A 15,641-nucleotide genomic window follows, 5' to 3' on the forward strand; every position below is an offset into this window, starting at 1 on the left:
AGCTGGCTGCCCCATGGGAGCTCTTGGGCTAGAAGGGGTCGCAATGGCATTATTACTTCAATCCTATTACCCACCCAGCCCTCCCCGCTCGCTTGCACACAGATGCCTCCACGTTGGCTCGCAGACAGCTGGCTCAGCTCGGGGCACCCCACCGGTGTTATTAAAAACGCATTCCTTCTAATAAAGGCTGCTCTGGGGCAGCACCGCACTCCTCGGGGCGTCGAGGACCCACGGGACTCCCTCCACCCCCACCCCCGCCTCTGTTTGTGTATTCAGAGCTCTCCAGCTCCGCACTCCCCTCAAAGTGGGTCAGACAGAGTCCTCGCCAGGCATCCACAGAGGAGCTAGGGCTGCTCTGCCTGGGGAAGTTGCTCAACCTGCTCTCCCACCCCACCCCCTATGAGTGCCCCAGGTTTGTTTGCCAAGCCAGCAGGCGGTGCAGCTAGGCAGCCGCGACAAACAAGGCTGCGGGTCCCCAAGAAGAGACCTTCACCTGGGAACAGGAGGGCTTTCTGGCTTCTACTGTCCCCAGGTCTGTGGTGGCCCCAGCAGAGAGTCTCCCAGTGGGGCTGCTCTGATCTGTCACCACCAGCAGTCGGGGGTCTTGTAAGCCTGGGCCATCTGTCGCCCACTTTTGCCAAGTGGCTTTTGAATTCCTGTGCTGCCCTCAGGTGCTGCTCCCCAGAAGTCCAGGAAAAGCCTTGTATCAGAAAATGAAAGTTGTGTGCCCCAGCTCCCGTCTCCATTCCCCACCTCATGTGGCCAGCCTTCCTGTGCTCCAACCGTCCTGCCCAGTGGCCGCTCTACAAGTAGAGGGACCCCAAACAAGTCCCTGGTGGTCTTCATTGTTCCCTGAGTTTTCCAGGCATTCACTCTGCACATGAAAAGAACAGTGTGAAGAGAGGAACTTGGGTTTCTGTGGACAGGCCATCAGGTGAAGCAGATAGGTCATTAGCCTTTCCTAGAGAAGAACCACAGGCTGACAATTGCACCTCGGCCAGTATCAGTCAAGACCAACCAGAATGCCGTGCTGGGTACCAAGAGAAGGCGGCCATTCTCTTCCCGTCTCCCATCTAAGCAGCTCCACTTACTGTCAGCTCTGATCCGCAGGCACCTCTATCACATGCAGCTCTTCCCACCAACCACAACAATCAGAACTGCCGTCCCCACCCCCAGGCTAGGGGGACAGCTACCTGAACACTCCCAAGGCAAGGGAGGAGCACCTGTGGTCAGCAGAGGGGCGGGTCTGGCACCACCGTGGTGATAAGGATGGGCTCTGCACAGGGTAGCTGCCACCTACAGAGCCACAGCAGCTCCACCAGGCATGCTCCTTCAGGCCCTGGTGTCTGTCGCCTGTCCTTGTCCTTATCAGTCGACTCTCTCCTCCTTGGTCGCTCTGCCAGGAAGGCCAGGCAGTCTTCAGCGGGGAGGGTGACAGGACCCGAAGCTGTATGTTTCAATCTCCAGAAAGGAGATTAGCTGTCTTACAGCCAGGCTCCTGACTCTGCTGTCCCCATGGTCACTAACCAAGCTGCCCTGACAACTCAGCAATGAAAAATGGGGACTCTGCTTCCCAGGTAGCACCTGTGTGCACAGAGGGGGGGACATTGAAGGATGATAAGACTAGAATTCCTGCTTTCCTACTAGGAACTTGGCTGCTTTGGAGTCTGAGTGCCTGCCCTGTACGCTACCTCAGGTGGAGAGGGGGCGCTCTGCTCCAAGCCCTTCCAGGAGAAGCTTGTAGCCATGGGACAGAATTAGTTCTGCAAGTGAACAGAGTCTGGTCTTTTGGAAGGCACAGGGACCTGCCCAGCACTGGAAGGAGCCAGGCTAGCTTGAATTCCTTCCTTTCAGGAGAAAAGGTATTGAGAGTGAGTTGTTGACTGGCAGAGGCAACAGAGGCAGGCCATAAAGTCTCAGGAAAAGTCCCATCCGGAACCCCAAAGTACATCAGACTCCTCCCAAGCTTGTCTTGTCCTCCCTGGGAACACACAGGAGACCTCTGACCCCTGCTCAGGTAGAAGAGTGACAGCCCGGAGGGATAGAACAACTCAGGCATCCAAGAATCTGTGAAGAGAGAACTTACACACAGAGGAGGAACACACATATACACACACATGAACATACACACTCGGAGGAGGAACATGCATGGACATACACACACGGAGGAGGAACACACATGTACACAGGTATGGACATACACACTCGGAGGAGGAACACACATATACACACACATGAACATATACACTCGGAGGAGGAACATGCATGGACATACACACAGAGGAGGAACACACATGTACACAGGTATGGACATATACACTCGGAGGAGGAACATGTATGGACATACACACACGGAGGAGGAACACACATGTACACAGGTATGGACATATACACTCGGAGGAGGAACATGCATGAACATACACACACGGAGGAGGAACACACATGTACACAGGTATGGACATATACACTCGGAGGAGGAACACACATGAACATACACACGGAGGAGGAACACACATAGATACATGCATGAACATATACACACAGAGGAGGAACACACATGTACACAGGTATGGACATACACACTCGGAGGAGGAACACACATGAACATACACACGGAGGAGGAACACACATGTACACATGCATAGACATATACACACAGAGGAAGAACATGTATGTACCTTGTGTAGCTTTAACTATCCTTGATGGGGCAAGAAGAGGTGCCCGAGATCTTTGTAGCACAAGTGTGAGCTGTCTCCTCGTCCCTCTCCCCCGACCTCCAAAGCCCCTCAGATGAGCTGGTACCAGTGCTGGGTGTTCAGGGCCAGCTCCTGAAGCTCCTGGACCAGCTCGGAAGCTGGAGCCCTAGAGTGAAGCAATCTCCTCCTTAGAGCACGAGGAGACGCGTGCCCACAGTGCTGGTGTTGAGGACCACACTTCAACATGGGAAGTAAGGCTGTGGGGTGGTAGTGGGCTACTTCCTTGTGGCCACCCTGAGTCGGTCCCTACCTGTGCCAGTGCTACGCTGGCCGCTTCCGTCCCCTCAGTGCTCACCCCCTCCCAGCGCCTCCACTTAATGGTTGTGTGTGTGTGTGTGTGTGTGTGTGTGTGTGTGTGTGTGTGTGTGTGTGTGTCTGGAGGAGGGGCAGAGAGCAAGAGACGGGAAGCAGGGCATGTGCCGTAGGGACCTGTTGAGGTCCTTTCTCTCTTTCCACCTTTCTGCGGGTTCTAAGGAATCGAGCTCTTGGGGCTCGCACTCGCCCACTGACCCGTCTTCCCTGCCTTCTCCTTGTCTGTTTTTAAAAGCAGTGCAGCAGCCTGCCCCAGGAGCAACAGTTAAGTGGCACTCAGGTTGAACCCAGTGTAACTTGAAATGTTGGACTTTTTGAAAACCAAACCATGCTCTGCCCCTCAGCCGTCTGTCAGATGCAGCCGTGTCTCGTGGCAGCACTGACCCCGCATCCCGGCTCTTGTGTCTGAATGCGGCACCCCCTTTGCAGGCAGTTAGTCCCAGTGGTTGAAGAACAAACACCCAGTCACTTGCACCTGCCTTAGGACTGGGAAACTTTTTCAGCTCTGGCCCATGTTGCCTTGTCAGTCTCCTGCCCCGCCCGCCATGACCAGAAGCAGACCCATGGCCCTGCGTCCTGGGGGGGGGGGGGTGGCAGCATGGTGCTGAAGGACAAAGCTGTAGCCGTGTCCTCCACCAGACCCAGCTCCCTGCCGGAGCACCGGGCCCAGTCACTGATGCATGAGCTGGCCATTCATTATCATTAGCTCTGGCGTGTTGATTCTCTGCTTGGAGAAGACAGCGCTGTCCTTCTGACAGCCACAGTGACGATGGCCGCCTCGATGGAGGGCTGCTTCCTTGCATGTGCTAAGCTGGAGCCAGAACCACGAACAAGACTTAGGAAACAGCACAGGGTCGGGGCAGTGCAGGCTTGAGCCCATCCCAGAGCGGTTATCTAGGACCAGAACAGAGCTCTGGGTTGAAGCAGGGCCCTCCAGGGAACATGAAAGAAAATGCTTATGCATGGGCCTGGGACCTTGACATGCTGGGACGATATTTGTTAGATCATCCTTGGGTCTGAGAGCCGTGGTTTCAAGTGTCCGTATCTCTCGTGGGCACTCAGGAGTTAAGGAAAGACAGTGGCATGTAGTCTAGCCTTGATGGACACAGTTCTCATCCACCACCGTTATGTCTCTTATCCTCGTAGGTCCTGCTGTAGGAGACAGGCTGAGGGCAGGAATGTGTTCTAGCTTCTCCTGTATCCAGATAGCCCCGCTAGCTTAGTGGCTTAGGTTCCATGTTATTTCCCTAGCCCCCTAGGCCAAGTCAGTACGTTCTCTCTCTGTAGGACACACCGACTCAAGCCTGTTTAGCCTTTTACCTTTTTTTTTTTCTCATTCAAGATACTAGCAATTGAACCTGGATCTTGCACAGGCCAGACAAGTGCTATCCCATCTGAACTGCCCCATCCTTACTATCGCTTTTCAGAGGTAGTACCAGCCTCCAGCCCAGACCTGTAGAGCCCCTGTGCAAATCAGGGGACATGGCAAGGGTTAGAGTTAGGACACTCAGCTCTTCTCCTACTTAAACTTTATGGTTGAGGACTGGCAGGAGGCAGAGGTCTTTCAAATTCCCAACAAGTCAGTACATCACAGCTACCCACAAAGAACACTGGCCACAGTGAACCTCCCCCACCCCAGGGGGAAATGCTCAAGACTGGAGAGAGAGCTTTCTGCTCTTCCAGAGGACCTGAGTTCAGTTCCCAGCATCAGTGTTGGGCAGCTCAAAACTGCCTGTAACTCCAGCACCTGAGGATCTGACGACCTCTTCTGGCCTCACCATACGTGTGAATAAAAATAAAAATGGGCCTTTAAGAACATACTCAATTTAAAATTACTGTTAAACACATAAAAGTATCTTTTAGTATGTAATCAGTACGAAAAAATTAATTTTCTCCACCATGAGTCCCAAGGGTCGAACTCAGGCCATCAGACTTGGCTGTAAGCTCTTTCCCACTGAGCCATCTTGCTGACCTAAGCTCTGTGGTTTTGTTGCCACCTTCTAGGAGAGACTCGGGCAGCCTTCGGTGTGCTCTGAAGTCCCCTGCGCCATTTCAGCACCGTGAGCTTCCCCATGAATAAAAAGAAATAAAGTAATAAAAATAAATCTTCCCATTTCACAGGGAAGAGGAAAAGAGTAAAGGCACTAAGAAGGGCTCCATGTCCCACCTTCACAGTCATAGTGTCCCCAGGAAAGGGACTGGGAGAGCACTGTCCATGTGCCCCGGCATCAGCGGTATCTAGGCAGGTGGCCCAGTTCGTGCCAGGATCCTGCAAGGAAGGCAAGGTCCCGCCTTGCTTCACACCTCACTGAGCAGCAGGAAGCTCCAGACCGAGCCTCAGAGACCCAGGATGCCAGCCAGGCCGCCTGCAGTCAGAGCCCTCTCCTCCCCATACCCCCAGTGCAAGCTAGCTCCTCAGTGGCCCCAGGCTGCATTTCCGGCACCTGAACAATGGAGCTGGTCTCTAATAACTCCAACCTCTCGCTAAGAGAACTGAGTGTGTGCTTAGGAGAAAAATCAAAACCATCTACTTTGTCCTCTCAATTGCCCTAGGACATCTGTTATGGATGCCCTAATGTCAGACTCCTGCTTACCCCACATCTGGTCCCAACAGGTCGGCAACTCCATCCGTGGCTGCACCCGGTCAATGTGAAACACTACTCACCTTCCCTGCCCTGAGCAAGACCCAGGAAGGCAGGGCCTGCTTGGCAAGACCCTTCAGGAGAGACACTGTTTGTCTGTTCTGATGTTCTCGGAGATCAGCGTGCCTCTGTCCTTGGCGGGTACCCAGGAGGGTGTGGCTTGCCCTTTCTGCCTGCCAAGGGAATGCTCTGAGGTCAGACAGACAGACAGCATCAGGTCAGACAGCTCCTATAGGGATTTATCTGGCTTTTAACAGCAGAAAAGAGGGAAGAAAGCCATTCAGAGGCTGCTGGTACTGTAGGGTGGCCTGGTGCCCATGTGGCTTTTGCCCTGACCTCCCCACACAGGGAAGGGAAATGTACCATTGCTCCCAGCTGGCCACTCAGGGCTAAGGAGCAGCACCTCTTTTTGTCTCAGCTCCTCAGATAATGGCTTGCCTTCTGTACCTCCCTCCCTTCCTCTCCCTCCCTCCCTCCCTTCCTCTCCCTCCCTCCCTCCCTTCCTCTCCCTCCCTCCCTCCCTTCCTCTCCCTCCCTCCCTCCCTTCCTCTCCCTCCCTCCCTTCAAAGAGTTAGGTGTTGTGAAGCAAGCTGCGCCTCAAGGTGAATCAATATGGCGAGGCCAGCTTGTCGAACTTAGATCAGCTGTCAGAAGTCTGCCTGAAAGCAGTGCATGGCTTCAGGCAGAGTCAGGGATGGGAGTCTGGAAGCCGGAGGGGCAGCTGGCGTCTCATCCTCATCATTGCCTTGCAATGAACTCTCCTCTCCGAACCAAGAGCAGGCGCAGCAGCCACAGACCTGGGGAACAGAGCAGCCAGGAAGGTCCCTACATTCCCTTCTGGCACCTGGCACCTGCCTCTCCTCCCCTCTCCTCAGTGGGCTTCTACCCTTGAACTTGGACCGTTCTTAGCACAGGGACGTCATCATTCACCCTGCCACTAAGGCGACCACTAACCAGTTCTCTATTGTCTTTGGTACCCTCAACCTGGTGGTGCTCCCACACTCTGGACCTCACAAGGACAGGACCCATGTCTCTCCTGTGCACTTACCCCTGAGTGACCAGAATAGTGCCGGCACTCCACAGACACTCAGTGAGACTGTTGAGTGAGTGACAGTGAAGGCCAAGTCTTAGGTTATGCAAAACCTGCACAGTTGTTTCTCAAAATAATAAAAGTCTCCTGCGCCCTCACCCCCACCCCCATCATTGTACAGATGACCTGCCCAGGCCTACTGTCCCCATGTGACCTGGTGTGATGCTCTCATCAGCCTTCTGAGTTCTCCCTGACTCCTCCTTGCTTCTCGACACCCCGTGGAGTGTGACTTCCGGTGTGGAAAACAGGTGCATGCAGATATGGCTTCTCAGAGCTTAGCTCAGGATAGGGTAGAGACAGACACACCTGGGGCGTCTCTGATGGGGACATCTTGGATGTTTGGGGACCCCTCGCCATCTCACCTCCATGTCCGTCTGTACCTCTGTGGCAGCTAGAAGTGAGCAGCGGCCGTAAGCCAGGGTGGCACAGCAGTCTCCCCCGCGCCTCCTGCACTGTCTGTCGCTCACAGCCCGTCATCTTATTTCACCTTGATTTATTAGCAGACCTAATGAGTTTTTGGAGCAGCCATCTCTCCAGGGACGGGGCGATCAATCTAGGAGATAGCCCGTGAACTCTGCTCCTTGGGTACCCAGGAAGGCAGGAAGCGTCAGGGACAAAGGAGTCTGATCCCAGGAGAGTGGGGTTTAGTTTAGTCTTGCACCCTGGTTGTCTTGGGACCTCTGCAGGTTGGAGCCTGTGACTTCCTTCCCTTCTCAGTGTCTGTCCAGTTTAGTACATATTTTTTTGAACTTAACTGCCTGGAAGCCAGATTAACACGCTTCCCCTCCCCTTCCTGTTCCCAGGGATCAGTGCTGTGTGAGTGTGCTCGAGGTGATGGGGAGTCCCTTGGGCTTGGCTAGGGCTCTCCCTCAGGCCTCTGCCCCAACAAGGGTGCCCACCTGTGACCCCTGAGAATTCTTTGGGCACACGTGTGTAGAGGTCCGTACCTTCTCCTGGTGTGAAGGTGTGTCTCCTTTGGTTCACTGAGCCCTCACGAGTGACCTCCTCTCTTAGATGTGGATGCTGGGCTCTTCCCCAGCCTGATCCAGTGGCCTTTCTACGCTGTCCCCACTTTTGGCAGACAGTACCCAGTATAGCTGAGGGAGGGAGAAAGGGAACACAAACAAGCCTGCTCCCTTTGGGTGATAATTGAGAAGCTGCCATTCGCTGGGCAGTGGTGGCACACACCTTTAATCCCAGAATTTGGGAGGCAGAGGCAGGCAGATCTTTGAGTTTGAGGCCAACTTGGTCTACAAAGTGAGTTCCAGGACAGCCAGGCCTACACAAAGAAACCCTGTCTCGAAACACACACACACACATAAAGAAGCTACCATTCCACAAAATGGCCCTCTAGAACAGATTTAGTTTCGAGAAAGTGTGTGTGTTTTACTGGGGCTTACACCTAGGTCCCTGTGCACACTAAGCAAGCAGTCTATCACTGAGCTCCAACTGTAGCCCTCTTTAATTTTTCTTTCTATGTAAATGTCTGTAAGTGTGTGGCACGTATGGGCACCTAACTGGTGTTACAGGCAGCTGTGTGCTGAGACCCAAGCTCATATCCTCTGGAAGAGCAGCCGGTGCTCCTAACCGCTGCTGAGCCGTTTTTCTAGCCGCTTACTTTTATCTGCAGACAGAACCTCACTTATTTTCCCAGGCTGGCCTTGAACTTGCCATGCAAGCTCCTGCCTCAGCCTCCTGTGTAGCTGGAATTCCTGGCCTACACCGTCAGACCCAGCTGGGAAGTAGAGATTTTGAATAAAGAGGTTTTAACAGAACCAGGTGGGCCACTAGTCTCTGGAATAACATTAACAGATGAGACTAATTATGGAGGTTGTGAAGTCTCTGGAATAACATTAACAGATGAGACTAGTTATGGGGGGGTTGTGAAGGCATATCACCCACAGCCACACCTTTATAGGCCATCCTGAAGGTTCTAGAAAAGCCTGACGTAGGATGCAGCCCCTGGAAGACCAGGTCAGAAGTCGATGCTGGAGAGGTGGAAGGCACGTAGACACACACTTACAAAGTCAGGGTCATCGCTTGGGAACCTGCTGCTTGGAGCAGCCTTAGGTTTTCTGCAGTAAGGGGGTGGGGGGAGCCCAGCCAGAGATGTCCAGGTGGTCACCCTGAAGAAGCAGCCGGAACCTGTTCACAGCTCTTAGGGACTTGCGGCTGCTCCCAGAGGACAGAAAAGAGGAGCCAGCACCTGAGGCGGAACCCAGCCATGAAGTGCTGGCATCTACCTCAACAGCCAGCCTCCTCCCGCCTCTTTGCCCACTTGCAAGACCCAAGGCCAAGGTCACGCAACAGACAGCTGCAGGATTTCTCCACTGGCGCCTTTCCAGATTCATGCTGGCTGGCCAAGGCCTGGACCAGGGCCAGGTCACAGGTGGCATCCCAAACGGTGATGGCAAAACACAATTTAAATATTGCTTTGCAACAGCAGCTACTCCCTTGGCCCTCATCCAGTGCCCCCCCCCCCCAACAGTGGCCCAGCTGCCTGCTCCCAGCTCCGGAATAGCCAGCTACCAGGCCCCTGAGCAGCATTGTTGTGCTCTGCTGAGGTTGGGCCCTCACTAGCACACGAGGCGCCACCCCTATAGGGTGAAGTCCCCCCACCCTGTGCCTCAGTATACTTTCTGGAGCTGCCTACACCCCAGGGGTGGCTCCTGGGGCCATGGGGCGAGGCTAAGAGAGGAACTGGACTGCTGCTTCCCTTTGACTGGCCAGGGCTGGAAAGATTTGTGGTGCCCTGGAGCAGGAGGCGGGTGGAATCGAGCGGGCTGAGTGAGCCGAAACAAATCATCTTCTTTATTGGCATTTTTCACCGTCTGAGCTCCCTCCTCCCCTCCTGCTTCTCTTCCCCCACCCCCGCACTACCACGTCAGCCAGCTCAGATTAAAAGTAATAAAGGACTTGAGCCCACTCCCAGGTGTCGTTATGGGAGGAGACATTGGCCTGGCTTCTTGTGGGTCCTGCAGAAAAATCTCTCCCAAGAATCAAGGAGTGCACCGGTGTCCTAAGGGGGATAATACTGGTGCCCCAAGTTCATACTGAGGAAGAGACCCCGATTCTCTGATGGAGCTCCCAGACGGGACGTGTCAGCCCTTTCTATAGCCCCTACCACTTACAAAGAAGTGTCGTGTGCCCTGTGGACTTGTCCCCAACTGACAGGATGTGTCAGACCTGTTCTGAATAGAGACAACAGGGATATATAAATTCAAAATGGAGACAGAGACAGGGGTCTCTGTGTGTGTTGAGTAGTCACCAGTGGCAAGTCTGGGTGATGTCAGTGGTAGATATCAGAAGCCAGAGAGATCTAGAAATACCATCTTTGTTGGTAAGATGCTTGCCAGGCCTCCATGGCCATTGGGGGTGCTGTAGTGAGTCCTCTGCTTGGATATCTTCAGGGACTCTGGTTCTAGAAGCCAGGCTGGTTGGCAGTCCACGGGTGGAGGGCCTGAGAGGCTGCCCGGGAAAGCCAAGCTGCCTCTAACCTGGTTGCTCTGAGCAGGTAAGGTCATAGACGCCCTTCCTCGGCCAATTTCCTGTCCCCTAAGTGACACCAAGCCCAGAACTGAGCCACATGGTGTTTGCTGCCACCCTCGGGACCAGTCCTGTGACTCGCCTGTCTCCGCACGGCTCTCTGGTGCCCTTTCTTCCTTGGAGTGACCACCCCTCACTACTTCCTACACACGGCTCCCAGCCTTCCTGCCCTCTGACCCACACGAAGTCGGGGACCTCTGCTGAAGAGTACGTCTCCCCACAAATGTGCTGTGCCTTTCGTTCCTGGGCTCCCCACACCTGGCTCCACAGACACGGAACCTTAAAACCAAGGAAGAGAGAGGGGATAGTGCTGGCTAAGTCTGCCCCTGACAGGAAGCTGCCAGAGTCCCTGGGAGAGTCCTTGAAGGACGAGGAGGGAGCTGGTAGCTCCTTACCAGGCTGAACTGTCCTGCTGTCAGGCCAGTTTCTCCTGTCTCTGGATCATGCCCAGGCCCCTGCTTCCAGGAAGAGGAGGGAGAACCGAACGTGGGTTCCTAGAACCCTCACAAGCTCGGCAGCTCCTGCACAGCTGTGGGGGGTTTTGCGGTTCCTTGCCCTGGGCGCCAGTCCTTAAGGGCACAGCCCTGCAGAGCAGAGACTGAGGGGTGAGGGGGTTCATCCTCTCTGACTGACCCCTGCCTTGTCTTGCAGCTTTCGCCATCATGATTGTGCTGGCCCTGGTGCGCATCGGGAACAGGCAAGGAGAGGGGCACCCACCCCTGGCCAACTTCTCGGGAGTCCGGAACTTGTTTGGGGTATGTGTCTACTCCTTCATGTGCCAGCACTCCCTGCCATCCCTCATCACCCCCATCTCCTCCAAGCGCCACATCACACGCCTGGTGTTCCTGGACTATGCCTTGATCCTGGCCTTCTACGGACTTCTCTCCTTCACGGCCATCTTCTGCTTCCGTGGCGACAGTCTCATGGACATGTACACCCTCAATTTTGCAAGGTGCGACGTTGTGGGCCTGACTGCTGTCCGATTCTTTCTGGGCCTCTTCCCCGTGTTCACCATCAGCACCAACTTCCCTATCATTGCGGTGACCCTGCGCAACAACTGGAAGACACTCTTTCACCGTGAGGGCGGCACGTACCCGTGGGTGGTAGACCGTGTAGTGTTTCCCACCATCACGCTGGTGCCTCCCATTCTGGTAGCCTTCTGCACCCATGACCTGGAGTCCCTGGTGGGCATCACAGGAGCCTACGCAGGCACTGGCATCCAGTATGTCATCCCTGCCTTCCTGGTGTACCTCTGCCGCAAGGACACCCAGCTGTCCTTTGGCTACGGAACTGTCAACAAGCATAGGTCCCCGTTCCGCCACACCTTCTGGGTGGCCTTTGTGCTACTGTGGGCTTTCTTCTGCTTCTTCTTTGTCACAGCCAACATTGTCCTCAACGAGACCCAGCTCTGATAGCAGGACGTGTCTGACAACAGGAGGCAGGGCCAGCCTAGTCCCGGCCTCCTTGCCTCATCAGGATTTAGCTGCCACCCAGGTCTCCGTGAGCATGCTAGCCTGGGGCTCTTGGAGAAGGCCTTCTACATCTCCAGCTGGTGTCTTCTCCTGACCCAGCCCTCTCCCTGCAGGACAGCTCACCTGCCTGGGAACGTGGCTGTCCCCAGATTCTTGGATGGACCCAGTCTGTCACACATGTTCCTCCACTCCTGCCCATGGAGGCTGTGGGGGAGACAGCGCGGGCACTGCTGCTATTTATACTAGACCCCAGACCCCTCCTGCATCCGCGGCCGTCCACCAGCAGCTGCTGCCTCTTCAAAGGCGAGTCCCAGGCCCTGGCTCTCCAAGCCTGACCTGCTTGTGATGGTCCTGAAAGTTGCTAAGTATTCCTCCTGTGGGAGGCCTGGCCAGTTCTGGTGACAAGGACAGGAAGTGCTAATTGGCACCAGGGTCCCTAGACAAGAGCTGTGAGAGCTTTTGCTGTGGGTGCCAGCTCTGGTGTGACAGACAGATGAAGCATCCCTTCCATGGGGTGTAAAACCCTTTCAGGGACCCTCTGTTCCACGGCTTCTCCTTCGGAGCCCAGGGACCTCCTGGAGTACAAGGCTGCCCTCACCACCCACCCACACCATAGTGGCTAACTGGCCTGGACTTACGGCAGGGAAAGAACAGAGTGCCCCTCTGCAAAAGGTCAAGCCTGTGTTCTGCAGCCCAGCTTGCTCCCATGCTGCATTGCAACACTAAGGTGGTGCCCTTAGGAGCCTGGTCATGGGTGCGCCGTGGCCAGACGCTCCAGGTGGCTGGCTATCATGGAGCTGGAGGAGATGAAGGAGGCCAGGTCCCCAGCCGCTTCCTAGCTGGTCACGCATGTACCCACTAGGCCCAATGCCTTGGAATGAGGAGTGATTTAATGAACTGCATTTTCGATGTGCCTTCTGCTTCGGGCACCAGGGATCCCTCCTGACCCTGACTTGCCCCAACCCTGGGCCTAGTCCTGCCTGGACAGACCCGCCTCTGGGGTTAAAAGGTCTCAGACCACTGCCCCTTCCCTCTTGATTTTAGTGCCTTGCTCCACCCTCATGAGGGAACTTGCGCCAGCTCCCCCTTCCCTTCCACATTCTGCCATATTCAGCGCTTGAGCTCAGCTGTGCTGTTGGATGTCCCAGGCCCCAGGGGTCTGTGCAGAACCTGCAAGGAATGGGGGACCTACTGGCAGCACCTGCTCCTCTGGCCCCAGCATCCCTGCCTCTAAGACTCTCTAGGTCGCCATGGGCCTGCCCACAGCTTTCTCACCGCGGTCCCACGTCAGTAGTTTCTTAAGCATCATCATTGCCCGCCCACATGAAAAACAGACATCTCTACAGCCACCTGCCATTGCAGAATCTTCCTAGGAGACCCTGCCCCAGGGTGGGCCAGGTGGGGAGAGTGGTGCAGAAGCAGGGCCGGGCGGAGACTGCACATCCTCCTGTGCTCAGGCTGCTTGAGGAGAACTCAATTAAAACATCTGTACTCATCTTTCTCCCTCTTGCTTAAGGACAAAGCAAATTAAATCATCTTCCTGCAACACACACACCTCATCCCGCCCCCAGGCTCCAAACCAAATTTTGGTGGAAAATTTATTAGCATCATAAAGCCCAGGTTGATTTATGTGGCAATCTGGAGCCACACACGGCAGTGGAGTGTTCCCCTCCATCTCCAAGTTAAGTTAGGGAAGCCCCAGCCGAGGAGGGGGGAGGGACCCAGCGACCACTGACGCCAAGCCCTCCCCACTGCCCGTCTGGGTTCTCTGCTCTTCCATCTCCACCTACTTATTGACTGGTCGACTAGAAGTCACATGAGGTCACCTTCTTTACCCCACCAGGCCTCTGCCTCTGGCAGAGAATATCGGGGCACAAAGAGGATGGGAAGGGCTTACCATTCCTGGGTGTGGGTGTCACCTGTTCCCCCACAGGCATCAAGCACATTAAATGTTTTTTGTATCCCCCGGGTAAGGTGATAGGCCAGGCCAAGATATCTGTTTGCTAAGAGGCCCTGAGGTTAGTGGCCGGGAGGACAGCAGAGGAGCCTAGGCTGGCCCCACATCCGAGTCTCCCTGGAGGAAGCCTGCAACTCAGCAGCCGTCACTGCCATCTCTGCATCGCTCCCGACCAGTCCCAGGGGCAGGCCAGGTCAAGGAGGAGTGAGCATGCTCCGCCAAAGCACCAAACCCAGATGAGCACTGGAACACAGTGCCAGGAGCTCTGGCTACGCCTCACCTGAGGCCGGTAGCTGGGCCAGATGGCAGGTGACAGCCTGGGAGGCACTGCTAAGGGACAGAAAGTGGCAGTGGGCACCAGGCCAGGCCCAAGGCCACACAGCTGTCCTCTCCACATGGGACCAAGAGCGGCCTCAGCAACAGGCAGTGCTTGCCTTGGGGCCCCAAAGAGAAGTAGCTGGTGGTTCCAGACCCAGGAGCAGAAGAAAGCTGGGCCCTGCATACCGACTATTGCCAGGGGCCGCTGAGAGACTGGCTTTTAATAGCCAGGCTGCAGGCAAGCCCTGCCAACCTTCCTCCCGGGGGCATGCTACATGCCTGGCACAGTGTTGGGTCCATGGTGAGGACCAAACTCAGACCCTGTGGCCCCTGAGCAGTAAGCATCTGTAACCGTCCCTCTTGTAGGTACCTCCGGTCATAGGTCATGGGAATGAAAGGACTGAACTTAGCCCAGCACCAAAGTCCTTAATAAAGCTGCTACCACTGACAGTTGTCTCCTTAGTCATTCATCAGCTGCTACCGTACTGCTCACCCAGGACCGAGAGGACTCTCTTGAGTCTACCAGATACTGCCTAGCTTTATCACCTCCTACCAAAAATGGTTGTCCTGTGGCCGCTGCCAGTTACACTTCAGAACCAGGGTACTGACCCAGAGTCCAAATGGAGGAGGGTTTGTGGGGAACCTTGAGGGCGGCCCTCCACTTGTAAAGAGCAAGATAAGTAAAACCAGAGGGTCGTGGCTAGAAATGTCATGTCTCTCCCACCCCCACCCCGTTTTTGAGCACTGGCTCTCTGGAAAACGTTCGCTGATGTGCATATGAGCTGTTGGCTAAAAACAAGTGAGGGAAGCAGCTAGGGCAGCCACAGGAGGGAACTGGGTCAGACTGTAAGCATGTCCCACTGTGAGACAAGTGGCAGGGCCTTGCTTTTGCATGTCGCATCAAAAGGAAAAAACAGCATTGAAGGTGGGGGTTGTTAGGGCATCGTGTTAGCCGCTTTCTCTCCTATGATCTCATAGTTCTCCCCCCACCCCCCACGGGCTCTCTACCTCCTCTTAGAGGCACGAGAGAGCCAGGGACACTTCCACCAGGAGCAAGAAGCTGAGACATCTATCCTTACACCCTCTTGCCCCTCTGTGCATTCCTAGAAAAGAACCAGGTTGCTGGCACCTGGGCCAGCCCTCCTTGGAGCCACCAGCAGGCTCAGTTCCACGTTTGACTCTTAATTATCTTTCCAGCTCTTGGTTATTAATGATCTTGGGCAGCAAGCAGAGCAGCCTCGACCTCCTGCCTCCTCCCAGACTCACCAGGCGCGACCTTCTCCCGCAGGTGCGCACAGAACCTGACTCAGGAGGATGGGAAACCAAGGACCCAGATCCAGAAACTGAAGGGTGTCAATTAGCCCTGCCACTACTGTCTGGGGAGCGGGGGTGGGAGGGTCCAATGTCAAGCTCCCTTCCCCCGAGCAGCAGCGTTGTCCTCACCTAGACTCACCATCTCCACCTGTTGCTGCTTCCTGGTTTCACCTTGTGAGCAGCCCTAAGGCAGTAAGTGATTGCAACCATAATAAAGGGGCACTACCCCTTCTC

The 15,641-nt window shown here is 55.1% G+C and overlaps 1 protein-coding gene across 1 annotated transcript in view; it reads left to right on the forward strand.

Moving 5' to 3' along the window:
• Slc38a12 (solute carrier family 38 member 12) overlaps positions 1-14,543 on the forward strand; it is a 62,801-nt gene extending 48,258 nt beyond the window's left edge. The window contains exon 10 of the mRNA XM_075990047.1: positions 10,998-14,543. Within this exon, the coding sequence (XP_075846162.1) occupies positions 10,998-11,758 (761 nt within the window). The 3' untranslated portion in view covers positions 11,759-14,543. The remainder of the gene's footprint in view (positions 1-10,997) is intronic.
• The last annotated feature ends 1,098 nt before the right edge of the window (positions 14,544-15,641 follow it).

This window comes from Microtus pennsylvanicus, chromosome 11 (genome assembly GCF_037038515.1).
Source record: "Microtus pennsylvanicus isolate mMicPen1 chromosome 11, mMicPen1.hap1, whole genome shotgun sequence".
Classification (NCBI taxonomy): Eukaryota; Metazoa; Chordata; class Mammalia; order Rodentia; family Cricetidae; genus Microtus; species Microtus pennsylvanicus.